The sequence below is a fragment of the Euprymna scolopes genome, chromosome 36 (genome assembly GCF_053919585.1).
Source record: "Euprymna scolopes isolate OS-2025 chromosome 36, ASM5391958v1, whole genome shotgun sequence".
NCBI classification, from domain to species: Eukaryota; Metazoa; Mollusca; class Cephalopoda; order Sepiida; family Sepiolidae; genus Euprymna; species Euprymna scolopes.
The window spans coordinates 5,902,501-5,921,649 of record NC_136517.1 but is presented as its reverse complement, the minus strand read 5'-3'; the positions used below and the strand labels follow the sequence as shown (position 1 = coordinate 5,921,649).

The 19,149-nt window shown below is 25.9% G+C and overlaps 1 protein-coding gene across 1 annotated transcript in view; it reads left to right on the top strand.

Annotated features, from left to right (window-relative positions):
• The window catches only part of LOC145260311 (ADP-ribose glycohydrolase MACROD2-like), a 50,787-nt gene extending 34,788 nt beyond the window's left edge, over positions 1 to 15,999 (top strand). Inside the window, exons 9-10 of the mRNA XM_080118198.1 lie at positions 1,817 to 1,913; positions 15,722 to 15,999. Coding sequence (XP_079974324.1) covers positions 1,817 to 1,913; positions 15,722 to 15,768 — 144 coding nt within the window. The 3' untranslated portion in view covers positions 15,769 to 15,999. The remainder of the gene's footprint in view (positions 1 to 1,816; positions 1,914 to 15,721) is intronic.
• The last annotated feature ends 3,150 nt before the right edge of the window (positions 16,000 to 19,149 follow it).

The following is a 19,149-nucleotide window of genomic DNA, read 5'->3' as shown; positions in this document are numbered from 1 at the left end:
AGGAAGCTTCACACGCCTTCCCTGCAGTAACTTAGTCCACAATACATTGTAGTTTACATTGCACTGTAGAGAACCTACTGTTGATTTTATAAAATTATTTTTATATATAACGGCTTGAATTAAAGTTTAAAATGCAAAAATCAAGTATCATGATTCAATTGTGCTATAAACGGAAACATTCATTTTGAATGAGCCCCTTTCATATCAAAGAATTTAATGCCAATTTTATATGTCAGGCGTTTCAACTTGTGTGGTAATAAAACTTCTCAAATACACTTGTGATGTTAGGCTGTGTAAGGTGTTAACTTTGGTCAAAATTGCCTGTTCCTTCTTTCATCGGATTATTTCGATTATCAATACTTATCAAAGACATTAAAGTACCTTGATGTGAAATTTCATCAAAATCGACCCAGCCGTTTTCGAGTCCATAGGGAATGAACTCGCACACACACTTCCTTTTATATAATTTATGCATTCATTCGCATACACAAACACACACACACACACACATATATATATATATATATATATATATATATATATATATTTATATTATATTTATATATTTAATTTTTTTACTGGTACTCTTTTGCTCCAGACATACAGAATTAGATTTTTTTTATCCCAGACAACTGAAGAACACCAGTCCAATAGTCTGTTCCCAAAAACTGCCGAAAGCCAGTTGACTGCTTCAAACAAACAACCCCCACTCCTCCTCAAGGCCAGCTCTGGCCGTTTCCCCTTTCACATCTCCCCTTCCTATCACGTGGAATCTTTTCACTCTTGATTGATTCTCGCATTTGTTAGTGGTCGCCATTCAACCAATCAGAAGTTGACCACTGAAAATAATACTGAGACAAGTTTCCATTTAAGGGGTTTAGCTGCAGCTAATGTCAAACATTGCTTTTCTCACAAACGCATGACTTTCCCATTCAATGAGATACTTATCTTTTCAAATAAAGAAAATATCTCTTGGATGGTTGAACTCCGGCCAGAGATATATTGTTTTCTTCCCTTAGCCAAGAATCTATCACCTGCAACATCCAAACATGCTACACAGTCCATGTTTACAGCTATAAGTTTTTTGTTCTGTTTTTTTTTTGTTTATTTTTGTATGAGGAGGGTCACCACTTATCAAGGTGCAAGAGCTATTCGAGAATAAGGGTTAAAAAAGATTGTTTGAATGACAATCTCAATCATGAGAAGATTGAAAGCAATGGGCAGAAGATAACTTAAGAAGACTTTATTTTTCCAGAGAACGGTTAAGTATTTGTTCACATTAGACTTGAAGAGATTATACTGTAGTCGGTTGGGAAGTAGCCCATCTTCTTCCACAGATGGGATGTTCTCATTTGTGAAAATAACACTCAAAATGAAGATAGTAGTCTGAAGAATCCAAATAAAACGAATAATACTGCATTGTTATGATGACTGAACTTCTGCATTTATTATCAGAAAGTTTCGTCTCTCTGTTACCGATGTTGACGATGTGAGACTCTAAGAAAGCAATCCCTGCCATGCAGAAAAAAAATTAAACTAATCAATATTCACTGGTGCCTGTTTAATATTTACAAAGCAGATGCAAACACAGTTTAAGTGATGGGTTCGTCGATTTCAGAGTAGCAACAGATGTGAGCAACAAAGCATGGTCAGGACACCACTCCATCACTGGCAAAAGTGCATTGGGAATGGTGTTGACTATGTAGAAAAACAAATGTTCTTGAGCACATAAGGTTGTTCGTTTTAATGGTACTATTCCCGTTTTCATTGCTCTTCAAATATAACACAGTTGTTTGTTTTTTATATATTTCTTTAGGTTGAACGGGTGATATTTTGTCTGTTTTTGGAGAAAGACATTCGTATTTATGAGGAAAAAATGCAAAAATATTTCCCAATGCCCAGCAGTGAAACTGGTAAGTACAATTTATTTTAATATTCCCCCTTTGCTGTGAACATTTTATAATGTGTTATAATATTTATAAAAGTTATAAATCATCGGATTAAAAATTTATAAAAGTTATGAAACCGTCGGATTAAAAATATATAAAAGTTATAAAATCATCGGATGATTAATTTATGGATTTTCTGACATTTATTATTGTTCTTAATTAGAAAAATACAATGTTTTAGCAATATTCTATAAATTAACTTTTCAATAATTCTCAAAAATCTATTCTCAAAATTATCGGTTATTTTATTTACTGATTTATATGTGAATCATTTTTTGATAGTCTTTATTTACTGATTTATATGGGAATCATTTTTTGATAGTCTTTATTTACTGATTTATATGGGAATCATTTTTTGATAGTCTTTATTTACTGATTTATATGGGAATCATTTTTTGATAGTCTTTATTTACTGATTTATATGGGAATCATTTTTTGATAGTCTTTATTTACTGATTTATATGTGAATAATTCTTTGATAGTCTTTATTTACTGATTTATATGTGAATAATTCTTTGATAGTCTTTATTTACTGATTTATATGGGAATCATTTTTTGATAGTCTTTATTTACTGATTTATATGGGAATCATTTTTTGATAGTCTTTATTTACTGATTTATATGTGAATAATTCTTTGATAGTCTTTATTTACTGATTTATATGTGAATCATTTTTTGATAGTCTTTATTTACTGATTTATATGTGAATCATTTTTTGATAGTCTTTATTTACTGATTTATATGGGAATCATTTTTTGATAGTCTTTATTTACTGATTTATATGGGAATCAGTTTTTGATAGTCTTTATTTACTGATTTATATGGGAATCATTTTTTGATAGTCTTTATTTACTGATTTATATGGGAATCATTCTTTGATAGTCTTTATTTACTGATTTATATGGGAATCATTTTTTGATAGTCTTTATTTACTGATTTATATGGGAATCATTTTTTGATAGTCTTTATTTACTGATTTATATGTGAATAATTCTTCGATAGTCTTTATTTACTGATTTATATGTGAATAATTCTTTGATAGTCTTTATTTACTGATTTATATGTGAATAATTCTTTGATAGTCTTTATTTACTGATTTATATGGGAATCATTTTTTGATAGTCTTTATTTACTGATTTATATGGGAATCATTTTTTGATAGTCTTTATTTACTGATTTATATGTGAATAATTCTTTGATAGTCTTTATTTACTGATTTATATGTGAATCATTTTTTGATAGTCTTTATTTACTGATTTATATGGGAATCATTTTTTGATAGTCTTTATTTACTGATTTATATGGGAATCATTTTTTGATAGTCTTTATTTACTGATTTATATGGGAATCAGTTTTTGATAGTCTTTATTTACTGATTTATATGGGAATCATTTTTTGATAGTCTTTATTTACTGATTTATATGGGAATTATTCTTTGATAGTCTTTATTTACTGATTTATATGGGAATCAGTTTTTGACAGTATTTATTTACTGATTTATATGGGAATCATTTTTTGATAGTCTTTATTTACTGATTTATATGGGAATCATTTTTTGATAGTCTTTATTTACTGATTTATATGGGAATCATTTTTTGATAGTCTTTATTTACTGATTTATATGGGAATAATTCTTTGATAGTCTTTATTTACTGATTTATATGGGAATCAGTTTTTGATAGTCTTTATTTACTGATTTATATGGGAATCAGTTTTTGATAGTCTTTATTTACTGATTTATATGAGAATCATTTTTTGATAGTCTTTATTTACTGATTTATATGGGAATCATTTTTTGATAGTCTTTATTTACTGATTTATATGGGAATCATTTTTTGATAGTCTTTATTTACTGATTTATATGGGAATCATTTTTTGATAGTCTTTATTTACTGATTTATATGTGAATAATTCTTTGATAGTCTTTATTTACTGATTTATATGGGAATCATTTTTTGATAGTCTTTATTTACTGATTTATATGGGAATCATTTTTTGATAGTCTTTATTTACTGATTTATATGTGGATAATTCTTTGATAGTCTTTATTTACTGATTTATATGGGAATAATTCTTTGATAGTCTTTATTTACTGATTTATATGGTAATCATTTTTTGATAGTCTTTATTTACTGATTTATATGGGAATCAGTTTTTGATAGTCTTTATTTACTGATTTATATGGGAATCAGTTTTTGATAGTCTTTATTTACTGATTTATATGGGAATCAGTTTTTGATAGTCTTTATTTACTGATTTATATGGGAATCATTTTTTGATAGTCTTTATTTACTGATTTATATGGGAATCATTCTTTGATAGTCTTTATTTACTGATTTATATGGGAATCATTTTTTGATAGTCTTTATTTACTGATTTATATGGGAATCATTTTTTGATAGTCTTTATTTACTGATTTATATGTGAATAATTCTTCGATAGTCTTTATTTACTGATTTATATGTGAATAATTCTTTGATAGTCTTTATTTACTGATTTATATGTGAATAATTCTTTGATAGTCTTTATTTACTGATTTATATGGGAATCATTTTTTGATAGTCTTTATTTACTGATTTATATGGGAATCATTTTTTGATAGTCTTTATTTACTGATTTATATGTGAATAATTCTTTGATAGTCTTTATTTACTGATTTATATGTGAATCATTTTTTGATAGTCTTTATTTACTGATTTATATGGGAATCATTTTTTGATAGTCTTTATTTACTGACTTATATGGGAATCATTTTTTGATAGTCTTTATTTACTGATTTATATGGGAATCAGTTTTTGATAGTCTTTATTTACTGATTTATATGGGAATCATTTTTTGATAGTCTTTATTTACTGATTTATATGGGAATAATTCTTTGATAGTCTTTATTTACTGATTTATATGGGAATCAGTTTTTGACAGTATTTATTTACTGATTTATATGGGAATCATTTTTTGATAGTCTTTATTTACTGATTTATATGGGAATCATTTTTTGATAGTCTTTATTTACTGATTTATATGGGAATCATTTTTTGATAGTCTTTATTTACTGATTTATATGGGAATAATTCTTTGATAGTCTTTATTTACTGATTTATATGGGAATCAGTTTTTGATAGTCTTTATTTACTGATTTATATGGGAATCAGTTTTTGATAGTCTTTATTTACTGATTTATATGAGAATCATTTTTTGATAGTCTTTATTTACTGATTTATATGGGAATCATTTTTTGATAGTCTTTATTTACTGATTTATATGGGAATCATTTTTTGATAGTCTTTATTTACTGATTTATATGGGAATCATTTTTTGATAGTCTTTATTTACTGATTTATATGTGAATAATTCTTTGATAGTCTTTATTTACTGATTTATATGGGAATCATTTTTTGATAGTCTTTATTTACTGATTTATATGGGAATCATTTTTTGATAGTCTTTATTTACTGATTTATATGTGGATAATTCTTTGATAGTCTTTATTTACTGATTTATATGGGAATAATTCTTTGATAGTCTTTATTTACTGATTTATATGGGAATCATTTTTTGATAGTCTTTATTTACTGATTTATATGGGAATCAGTTTTTGATAGTCTTTATTTACTGATTTATATGGGAATCAGTTTTTGATAGTCTTTATTTACTGATTTATATAGGAATCAATTTTTGATAGTCTTTATTTACTGATTTATATGGGAATCATTTTTTGATAGTCTTTATTTACTGATTTATATGGGAATCATTTTTTGATAGTCTTTATTTACTGATTTATATGTGAATAATTCTTTGATAATCTTTATTTACTGATTTATATGTGAATAATTCTTTGATAGTCTTTATTTACTGATTTATATGTGAATAATTCTTTGATAGTCTTTATTTACTGATTTATATGGGAATCATTTTTTGATAGTCTTTATTTACTGATTTATATGGGAATCATTTTTTGATAGTCTTTATTTACTGATTTATATGGGAATCATTTTTTGATAGTCTTTATTTACTGATTTATATGTGAATAATTCTTTGTCTTTATTTACTGATTTATATGGGAATCATTTTTTGATAGTCTTTATTTACTGATTTATATGGAAATCATTTTTTGATAGTCTTTATTTACTGATTTATATGTGAATAATTCTTTGATAGTCTTTATTTACTGATTTATATGTGAATAATTCTTTGATAGTCTTTATTTACTGATTTATATGGGAATAATTATTTGATAGTCTTTATTTACTGATTTATATAGGAATCAGTTTTTGATAGTCTTTATTTACTGATTTATATGGGAATCATTTTTTGATAGTCTTTATTTACTGATTTATATGGGAATCATTTTTTGATAGTCTTTATTTACTGATTTATATGGGAATCATTTTTTGATAGTCTTTATTTACTGATTTATATGGGAATCATTATTTGATAGTCTTTATTTACTGATTTATATGTGAATAATTCTTTGTCTTTATTTACTGATTTATATGGGAATCATTTTTTGATAGTCTTTATTTACTGATTTATATGGGAATCATTTTTTGATAGTCTTTATTTACTGATTTATATGGGAATCATTTTTTGATAGTCTTTATTTACTGATTTATATGGGAATCATTTTTTGATAGTCTTTATTTACTGATTTATATGTGAATAATTCTTTGATAGTCTTTATTTACTGATTTATATGTGAATCATTTTTTGATAGTCTTTATTTACTGATTTATATGGGAATCAGTTTTTGATAGTCTTTATTTACTGATTTATATGGGAATCATTTTTTGATAGTCTTTATTTACTGATTTATATGGGAATCATTTTTTGATAGTCTTTATTTACTGATTTATATGGGAATCATTTTTTGATAGTCTTTATTGACTGATTTATATGGGAATCAGTTTTTGATAGTCTTTATTTACTGATTTATATGGGAATCATTTTTTGATAGTCTTTATTTACTGATTTATATAGGAATCAGTTTTTGATAGTCTTTATTTACTGATTTATATGGGAATCATTTTTTGATAGTCTTTATTTACTGATTTATATGGGAATCATTTTTTGATAGTCTTTATTTACTGATTTATATGGGAATAATTCTTTGATAGTCTTTATTTACTGATTTATATGGGAATCATTTTTTGATAGTCTTTATTTACTGATGTAGATAGGAATCAGTTTTTGATAGTCTTTATTTACTGATCTATATGGGAATCATTTTTTGATAGTCTTTATTTACTGATTTATATGGGAATCATTTTTTGATAGTCTTTATTTACTGATTTATATGGGAATCATTTTTTGATAGTCTTTATTTACTGATTTATATGGGAATCATTTTTTGATAGTCTTTATTTACTGATTTATATGTGAATAATTCTTTGATAGTCTTTATTTACTGATTTATATGTGAATAATTCTTTGATAGTCTTTATTTACTGATTTATATGGGAATAATTATTTGATAGTCTTTATTTACTGATTTATATAGGAATCAGTTTTTGATAGTCTTTATTTACTGATTTATATGGGAATCATTTTTTGATAGTCTTTATTTACTGATTTATATGGGAATCATTTTTTGATAGTCTTTATTTACTGATTTATATGGGAATCATTTTTTGATAGTCTTTATTTACTGATTTATATGGGAATCATTATTTGATAGTCTTTATTTACTGATTTATATGTGAATAATTCTTTGTCTTTATTTACTGATTTATATGGGAATAATTCTTTGATAGTCTTTATTTACTGATTTATATGGGAATCATTTTTTGATAGTCTTTATTTACTGATTCATATGGGAATCATTTTTTGATAGTCTTTATTTACTGATTTATATGTGAATAATTCTTTGATAGTCTTTATTTACTGATTTATATGTGAATCATTTTTTGATAGTCTTTATTTACTGATTTATATGGGAATCAGTTTTTGATAGTCTTTATTTACTGATTTATATGGGAATCATTTTTTGATAGTCTTTATTTACTGATTTATATGGGAATCATTTTTTGATAGTCTTTATTTACTGATTTATATGGGAATCATTTTTTGATAGTCTTTATTTACTGATTTATATGGGAATCATTATTTGATAGTCTTTATTTACTGATTTATATGTGAATAATTCTTTGTCTTTATTTACTGATTTATATGGGAATCATTTTTTGATAGTCTTTATTTACTGATTTATATGGGAATCATTTTTTGATAGTCTTTATTTACTGATTTATATGGGAATCATTTTTTGATAGTCTTTATTTACTGATTTATATGGGAATCATTTTTTGATAGTCTTTATTTACTGATTTATATGTGAATAATTCTTTGATAGTCTTTATTTACTGATTTATATGTGAATCATTTTTTGATAGTCTTTATTTACTGATTTATATGTGAATCATTTTTTGATAGTCTTTATTTACTGATTTATATGGGAATCATTTTTTGATAGTCTTTATTTACTGATTTATATGGGAATCAGTTTTTGATAGTCTTTATTTACTGATTTATATGGGAATCATTTTTTGATAGTCTTTATTTACTGATTTATATGGGAATAATTCTTTGATAGTCTTTATTTACTGATTTATATGGGAATCAGTTTTTGATAGTCTTTATTTACTGATTTATATGGGAATCATTTTTTGATAGTCTTTATTTACTGATTTATATGGGAATCATTTTTTGATAGTCTTTATTTACTGATTTATATGGGAATCATTTTTTGATAGTCTTTATTTACTGATTTATATGGGAATCATTTTTTGATAGTCTTTATTTACTGATTTATATGGGAATCATTTTTTGATAGTCTTTATTTACTGATTTATATGGGAATCATTTTTTGATAGTCTTTATTTACTGATTTATATGGGAATCATTTTTTGATAGTCTTTATTTACTGATTTATATGGGAATCATTTTTTGATAGTCTTTATTTACTGATTTATATGGGAATCATTTTTTGATAGTCTTTATTTACTGATTTATATGGGAATCAGTTTTTGATAGTCTTTATTTACTGATTTATATGGGAATCATTTTTTGATAGTCTTTATTTACTGATTTATATGGGAATCATTTTTTGATAGTCTTTATTTACTGATTTATATGGGAATCATTTTTTGATAGTCTTTATTTACTGATTTATATGGGAATCATTTTTTGATAGTCTTTATTTACTGATTTATATGTGAATAATTCTTTGATAGTCTTTATTTACTGATTTATATGGGAATCATTTTTTGATAGTCTTTATTTACTGATTTATATGGGAATCATTTTTTGATAGTCTTTATTTACTGATTTATATGTGGATAATTCTTTGATAGTCTTTATTTACTGATTTATATGGGAATAATTCTTTGATAGTCTTTATTTACTGATTTATATGGGAATCATTTTTTGATAGTCTTTATTTACTGATTTATATGGGAATCAGTTTTTGATAGTCTTTATTTACTGATTTATATGGGAATCAGTTTTTGATAGTCTTTATTTACTGATTTATATAGGAATCAATTTTTGATAGTCTTTATTTACTGATTTATATGGGAATCATTTTTTGATAGTCTTTATTTACTGATTTATATGGGAATCATTTTTTGATAGTCTTTATTTACTGATTTATATGTGAATAATTCTTTGATAATCTTTATTTACTGATTTATATGTGAATAATTCTTTGATAGTCTTTATTTACTGATTTATATGTGAATAATTCTTTGATAGTCTTTATTTACTGATTTATATGGGAATCATTTTTTGATAGTCTTTATTTACTGATTTATATGGGAATCATTTTTTGATAGTCTTTATTTACTGATTTATATGGGAATCATTTTTTGATAGTCTTTATTTACTGATTTATATGTGAATAATTCTTTGTCTTTATTTACTGATTTATATGGGAATCATTTTTTGATAGTCTTTATTTACTGATTTATATGGAAATCATTTTTTGATAGTCTTTATTTACTGATTTATATGTGAATAATTCTTTGATAGTCTTTATTTACTGATTTATATGTGAATAATTCTTTGATAGTCTTTATTTACTGATTTATATGGGAATAATTATTTGATAGTCTTTATTTACTGATTTATATAGGAATCAGTTTTTGATAGTCTTTATTTACTGATTTATATGGGAATCATTTTTTGATAGTCTTTATTTACTGATTTATATGGGAATCATTTTTTGATAGTCTTTATTTACTGATTTATATGGGAATCATTTTTTGATAGTCTTTATTTACTGATTTATATGGGAATCATTTTTTGATAGTCTTTATTTACTGATTTATATGGGAATCATTATTTGATAGTCTTTATTTACTGATTTATATGTGAATAATTCTTTGTCTTTATTTACTGATTTATATGGGAATCATTTTTTGATAGTCTTTATTTACTGATTTATATGGGAATCATTTTTTGATAGTCTTTATTTACTGATTTATATGGGAATCATTTTTTGATAGTCTTTATTTACTGATTTATATGGGAATCATTTTTTGATAGTCTTTATTTACTGATTTATATGTGAATAATTCTTTGATAGTCTTTATTTACTGATTTATATGTGAATCATTTTTTGATAGTCTTTATTTACTGATTTATATGGGAATCAGTTTTTGATAGTCTTTATTTACTGATTTATATGGGAATCATTTTTTGATAGTCTTTATTTACTGATTTATATGGGAATCATTTTTTGATAGTCTTTATTTACTGATTTATATGGGAATCATTTTTTGATAGTCTTTATTTACTGATTTATATGGGAATCAGTTTTTGATAGTCTTTATTTACTGATTTATATGGGAATCATTTTTTGATAGTCTTTATTTACTGATTTATATAGGAATCAGTTTTTGATAGTCTTTATTTACTGATTTATATGGGAATCATTTTTTGATAGTCTTTATTTACTGATTTATATGGGAATCATTTTTTGATAGTCTTTATTTACTGATTTATATGGGAATAATTCTTTGATAGTCTTTATTTACTGATTTATATGGGAATCATTTTTTGATAGTCTTTATTTACTGATGTAGATAGGAATCAGTTTTTGATAGTCTTTATTTACTGATCTATATGGGAATCATTTTTTGATAGTCTTTATTTACTGATTTATATGGGAATCATTTTTTGATAGTCTTTATTTACTGATTTATATGGGAATCATTTTTTGATAGTCTTTATTTACTGATTTATATGGGAATCATTTTTTGATAGTCTTTATTTACTGATTTATATGGGAATCATTTTTTGATAGTCTTTATTTACTGATTTATATGTGAATAATTCTTTGTCTTTATTTACTGATTTATATGGGAATCATTTTTTGATAGTCTTTATTTACTGATTTATATGGAAATCATTTTTTGATAGTCTTTATTTACTGATTTATATGTGAATAATTCTTTGATAGTCTTTATTTACTGATTTATATGTGAATAATTCTTTGATAGTCTTTATTTACTGATTTATATGGGAATAATTATTTGATAGTCTTTATTTACTGATTTATATAGGAATCAGTTTTTGATAGTCTTTATTTACTGATTTATATGGGAATCATTTTTTGATAGTCTTTATTTACTGATTTATATGGGAATCATTTTTTGATAGTCTTTATTTACTGATTTATATGGGAATCATTTTTTGATAGTCTTTATTTACTGATTTATATGGGAATCATTATTTGATAGTCTTTATTTACTGATTTATATGTGAATAATTCTTTGTCTTTATTTACTGATTTATATGGGAATAATTCTTTGATAGTCTTTATTTACTGATTTATATGGGAATCATTTTTTGATAGTCTTTATTTACTGATTTATATGGGAATCAGTTTTTGATAGTCTTTATTTACTGATTTATATGGGAATCAGTTTTTGATAGTCTTTATTTACTGATTTATATGGGAATCATTTTTTGATAGTCTTTATTTACTGATTTATATGGGAATCATTTTTTGATAGTCTTTATTTACTGATTTATATGTGAATAATTCTTTGATAGTCTTTATTTACTGATTTATATGTGAATCATTTTTTGATAGTCTTTATTTACTGATTTATATGGGAATCAGTTTTTGATAGTCTTTATTTACTGATTTATATGGGAATCAATTTTTTATAGTCTTTATTTACTGATTTATATGGGAATCATTTTTTGATAGTCTTTATTTACTGATTTATATGGGAATCAGTTTTTGATAGTCTTTATTTACTGATTTATATGGGAATCATTATTTGATAGTCTTTATTTACTGATTTATATGTGAATAATTCTTTGTCTTTATTTACTGATTTATATGGGAATCATTTTTTGATAGTCTTTATTTACTGATTTATATGGGAATCATTTTTTGATAGTCTTTATTTACTGATTTATATGGGAATCATTTTTTGATAGTCTTTATTTACTGATTCATATGGGAATCATTTTTTGATAGTCTTTATTTACTGATTTATATGTGAATAATTCTTTGATAGTCTTTATTTACTGATTTATATGTGAATCATTTTTTGATAGTCTTTATTTACTGATTTATATGGGAATCATTTTTTGATAGTCTTTATTTACTGATTTATATGGGAATCATTTTTTGATAGTCTTTATTTACTGATTTATATGGGAATCATTTTTTGATAGTCTTTATTTACTGATTTATATGGGAATCATTTTTTGATAGTCTTTATTTACTGATTTATATGGGAATCATTATTTGATAGTCTTTATTTACTGATTTATATGTGAATAATTCTTTGTCTTTATTTACTGATTTATATGGGAATCATTTTTTGATAGTCTTTATTTACTGATTTATATGGGAATCATTTTTTGATAGTCTTTATTTACTGATTTATATGGGAATCATTTTTTGATAGTCTTTATTTACTGATTTATATGGGAATCATTTTTTGATTGTCTTTATTTACTGATTTATATGTGAATAATTCTTTGATAGTCTTTATTTACTGATTTATATGTGAATCATTTTTTGATAGTCTTTATTTACTGATTTATATGTGAATCATTTTTTGATAGTCTTTATTTACTGATTTATATGGGAATCATTTTTTGATAGTCTTTATTTACTGATTTATATGGGAATCAGTTTTTGATAGTCTTTATTTACTGATTTATATGGGAATCATTTTTTGATAGTCTTTATTTACTGATTTATATGGGAATAATTCTTTGATAGTCTTTATTTACTGATTTATATGGGAATCAGTTTTTGATAGTCTTTATTTACTGATTTATATGGGAATCATTTTTTGATAGTCTTTATTTACTGATTTATATGGGAATCATTTTTTGATAGTCTTTATTTACTGATTTATATGGGAATCATTTTTTGATAGTCTTTATTTACTGATTTATATGGGAATCATTTTTTGATAGTCTTTATTTACTGATTTATATGGGAATCATTTTTTGATAGTCTTTATTTACTGATTTATATGGGAATCAGTTTTTGATAGTCTTTATTTACTGATTTATATGGGAATCAGTTTTTGATAGTCTTTATTTACTGATTTATATGAGAATCATTTTTTGATAGTCTTTATTTACTGATTTATATGGGAATCATTTTTTGATAGTCTTTATTTACTGATTTATATGGGAATCATTTTTTGATAGTCTTTATTTACTGATTTATATGGGAATCAGTTTTTGATAGTCTTTATTTACTGATTTATATGTGAATAATTCTTTGATAGTCTTTATTTACTGATTTATATGTGAATAATTCTTTGATAGTCTTTATTTACTGATTTATATGGGAATAATTATTTGATAGTCTTTATTTACTGATTTATATAGGAATCAGTTTTTGATAGTCTTTATTTACTGATTTATATGGGAATCATTTTTTGATAGTCTTTATTTACTGATTTATATGGGAATCATTTTTTGATAGTCTTTATTTACTGATTTATATGTGAATCATTTTTTGATAGTCTTTATTTACTGATTTATATGGGAATCATTATTTGATAGTCTTTATTTACTGATTTATATGTGAATAATTCTTTGATAGTCTTTATTTACTGATTTATATGGGAATCATTTTTTGATAGTCTTTATTTACTGATTTATATGGGAATCATTTTTTGATAGTCTTTATTTACTGATTTATATAGGAATCATTTTTTGATAGTCTTTATTTACTGATTTATATGGGAATCATTTTTTGATAGTCTTTATTTACTGATTTATATGGGAATCATTTTTTGATAGTCTTTATTTACTGATTTATATGGGAATCATTTTTTGATAGTCTTTATTTACTGATTTATATGGGAATCATTTTTTGATAGTCTTTATTTACTGATTTATATGGGAATCATTTTTTGATAGTCTTTATTTACTGATTTATATGGGAATCATTTTTTGATAGTCTTTATTTACTGATTTATATGGGAATCATTTTTTGATAGTCTTTATTTACTGATTTATATGGGAATAATTCTTTGATAGTCTTTATTTACTGATTTATATGGGAATCATTTTTTGATAGTCTTTATTTACTGATTTATATGGGAATCATTTTTTGATAGTCTTTATTTACTGATTTATATGAGAATCATTTTTTGATAGTCTTTATTTACTGATTTATATGGGAATCATTTTTTGATAGTCTTTATTTACTGATTTATATGTGAATAATTCTTTGATAGTCTTTATTTACTGATTTATATGTGAATAATTCTTTGATAGTCTTTATTTACTGATTTATATGAGAATCATTTTTTGATAGTCTTTATTTACTGATTTATATGGGAATCATTTTTTGATAGTCTTTATTTACTGATTTATATGGGAATCATTTTTTGATAGTCTTTATTTACTGATTTATATGAGAATCATTTTTTGATAGTCTTTATTTACTGATTTATATGAGAATCATTTTTTGATAGTCTTTATTTACTGATTTATATAGGAATCAGTTTTTGATAGTCTTTATTTACTGATTTATATGGGAATCATTTTTTGATAGTCTTTATTTACTGATTTATATGGGAATCATTTTTTGATAGTCTTTATTTACTGATTTATATGGGAATCATTTTTTATCTTAACAAGACTTTCATTTGTCTGTGTTCATGCATCAACTCAACTCCATGCTATTCTACATTGCTAATCACCTTTTTATTCATTTGCATAATTTTATTTACTTATTTAATTACTAGCAGATGTACCCGGCATTGCTTGATATTAAACATAATGTTAATTTCTTTAAAAAAAAAAGAACTGAGACATGTTCATGCAAGTATTTTTTTAAAGTTAAAAAAAAAAACTCAAGCTGAGATTAAAACTAAAACCCAAAACAACGAGTCAAGTACGATAACCATTAGACCAGCTTACCATGATCTTTAAAAGTCTTTTCAAGCCTACTTATTCTTAACATAAGGAAGCTGTCATGTGAACGATTTGTGCATGCGCAGTCATGAAACTGTTGAAACCCCATCCACTCACCCACCCCAGTACTAATTTTTCAATTTTGACTTATTAGCAGCCTTTTTTTTTTTTTTTTCGGATGAAAACAGATTAAAAAGTTTTCCACATGTCTGAATACCCTATATACCAAATTTCAAGTCTGTAGATGGAAAATTCATTGAGTATATAGGTTGAAAATTGTCCTCACACACATTCTAACTTTTATATATAGATTATTGATTGACTTTTGGCACTAAAACAATTTCCTTTTTTTTTTTTTTTTCCTCCAGTCGACAAATCTGGTGATGATGAATCGAAAGTAAAACCTGAGAAATAAAAATGGACACATTTTTGTCTGATGTGATGGAAACTATAGGAGATTACTGCACAAATACTCTTGCATTTACAGCCATCGTTTTGAAGAAACTTTAAAGATCTCAGACTGAAAAAAAAAAAAAACTGCAAAACTTTGGCTTTTGTTTATACAATGTTTGATTTTTTTTTTTTGCATCATTTTGAAAAGATTTTTTCATTGACATTTTTTAAATAAAATTTTTAAAAAATCAAATTTTTTTTTCTTACTTTTTATACATGCTTCAGTAATTTGATATATTTTTTTTTTAATTTTGTTTTTGAAAGTTCAATGTCTTCTCTCATCAATAACTACATTTTTGTGTTTTTATTTTTCGCTAACAAGGTGGAGGTTATATTTTTAACCGAATTTTGTCACCACATTACAGTCTAGCATCCACATCACTTGACCAGTCATCACCAAACTTGGTCAGTCTATTGGTCATTTAGAAGACCGCTTTAATTTGGAGAAAGCAGAAAATGAATTATGAAAATAATTTTCAAAGATAATTAGCAAAAAAAAAAAACAAAAAAACAAACAAACTAGAGAGTTCAATCGTAACAGGGGAGGTAATTATTTTCTGAAAACTGAAAATCTTAGGAAAATTTTGCAAAACTCAATTGTTGCTAATTGTCTTTAAAAACTGTTTTCATTAATAATTAATTTTCTATCTTATAGTTTTTCATAATTTTTGGATATGCAACATCATAATTAAGTAGATACCATTTTGTTTTACTTGAAATCCAATATTTCGACTTTTTGAATTTTCCTGTTATAGCAAAGAAGCATTGTTCGATATGTAAACAATTTGATACAGGGTCATTTGGAGTTACAGGGTTGGTCAACCTTATTTACTTGGACAGTATCAGTGCCTCAGTCATTGTTATAATGCAATTTCGTCAGCAAAAGTTCATGTCCAGTCTACCTACTACTTAGCAACAAAATCTCACCCCTTCACTTCACTCTCTTTCGTTTGCCTGTTTCCACCTGACTATAACTTGGATGTCTTCAAGTCCAACATAAACAAATTCCTGATAAACCGCCCCCTTAAGTAGGACACTCAGATCTCCATTACTAACGATTACTATATTATCCCATTGATTACTGTACACGCAATAATCCTTATCCCCGAGTGGCCTCCGGCCTTGATAAGTGGTGACTTCCATGTTAAAAAAAAAAGAAAAAATTCTATTTAATTCCTGTGGTGATTATGCAGAGAGACAGAGGGAGAAATAGCCATAGAATGCTTTTATTGCATTGGATATCTTATATATATATATACTAGCATGGGTGCCCAGCATTGCCTGGGTATTTAGAGGTGTATGCTGAGTAAAAAAAAACGGTCAATTTTTTTAACTTTGACCCCTATTATGACCCCTTAACATTTATTGTTTGGGGCTCAAATCAAGTTATTAAGTTAGATCCATGTCCAACGAACCTATATCTAAAATTTCAAGTGTTTAGACCCAAAATTGTCGGAGGAGTTTGATAGAGTTCTCAAATGTCAAATCGTTGACCTTTGACCCCTTAGCAGCCAAATTTCTGGCCGAAAACTGGTCACATAGATTTTCCCAAATCTCAGTACCCTGTATATTAAATTTCGAGTCTGTAGAGTAAAAATTGACAGAGTTATTGCGTAGGAAAATGTACACAGACACACAGACGCATTCACTTTTATAGATACAGAGATACATATCGCTTGAGACAAGGGATGCAGCCACTGGACGTAAGGAGCTAAAAAGAACAGAAGATGATTAACACAAAGACGGCAGCGAGATGTTCTGTTTTTATCCATGTTTAATCAGGGGAGACAACTCAACTTTATTAATGTAAAACTCAGCCTTGTAAAAATCCTAAAAAATGATTCTATTAAAAAAAAAAAAAAATCTACTTGATCAAATTATATGAGTTTTGGAATATGATTTTTTTCGTTCTGTGACAGGTACATACACCATAAAAAAATTTTCTGTTTTTTTTTTTTTGTTTTTAATTAGGGTGAACTCTGGACTTGCACAGGAGGCATTGCTTCAGGAATGCTAATGATTACATTCCTTTATTAACCTTCTCGTTGTCCATAAACAGAATTCAATGCATCTTGTTTGAGATTTGATATTTAAGAGAAGTTTTCAACAATTTATTTTACCGTAAATAATGATTGTCAGTAAAATAATCCGTGTTCAGGCATTTTGCTTATTGGATTATTTTACTCACAGTAACTATTTAAGAATTTTTTTCTTAGTAGCAGCAGCAGTATTCGTAATTGAGTGGTGGTGGGAGTCCTCAAATAAATAGAGCAGCAACCGAAACTAAAAACATATTTCCAACGACAATCCAAAGACATGAGACAATCAGCCATTACACTGTTGAACAACATGGAAGATGTTAAGTAGTTAAACGTCCAGTTTTTCGTTATAATAAACAGTTCATTTGATTTAAATGCAATTTACTCACATCAATGAGGGCGAGAATGAAACACGGAAAAGCCATCAAGAGGAAGGCCCCAAAATGGTGCATATTCTCTTCTGATGACCCAACATCATCTGATGCCAGAATAAAAATACCCCACAAGTGAAAACAACTGATAAGCACTGTGGTTAAATAATCAAGTGTTAACTATTCTACACGTGCCTTGCACTTCTAACAATTTCAGCACACTGCTGTTAAATTCAATTTAAAATTAAATTCAACACACTGCTGTTAAATTCAATTTAAAATTAAATTCAACACACTGCTGTCAAAACTTGCTACTCCAATGTCCAAATCCCAATGAAATTTGTCTCTGAAAAAATCAGGCTTTTTATTCAAACCAGAAACATCTCATTTGCATATCAGGGGACAAGATCACAAGCATATAAAGAGAAGCAACTACCATTTTTTTTTTTTTTTCCATTCTTTTTGTCTGCACTGGACACTACTGCCTGCACAAAAACAAGTTTGTACCAATTTTGTTTTGTTTTTTAATTACATTTTCACGCTAAACAAAGCACATTGCCACTTTGATGTAGGGGGGCTACTATCAGGGACATAAGCTAGAGAGGTACTATGTAGGGAGTTGGGCAGCAAGATGTCGGTTCACATTACACTTGAACTTCTGCATGTCAGCACAGTTGGGGAAGCAGGGGCCCGGAAGGGAATTCCAAAGTTTAGCAGTTCTGGGAAAGAAACTACTGGAGTAGAAAGCTCTCTTACATCTAGGGATCTCTACTGTGTAGGGGTGGGATTTAGCTGCATTTGGGTTTGTTGGGGGTATTTATGTTGAGGGGGGATACAAGTACTTGCAATTCATCGTAGAACAGGCAGAGGGATGCAACATTGCGTTGATTGGACAGAGGTTGAAGCTTAGATGACAGTTCAGAACCTATCCGG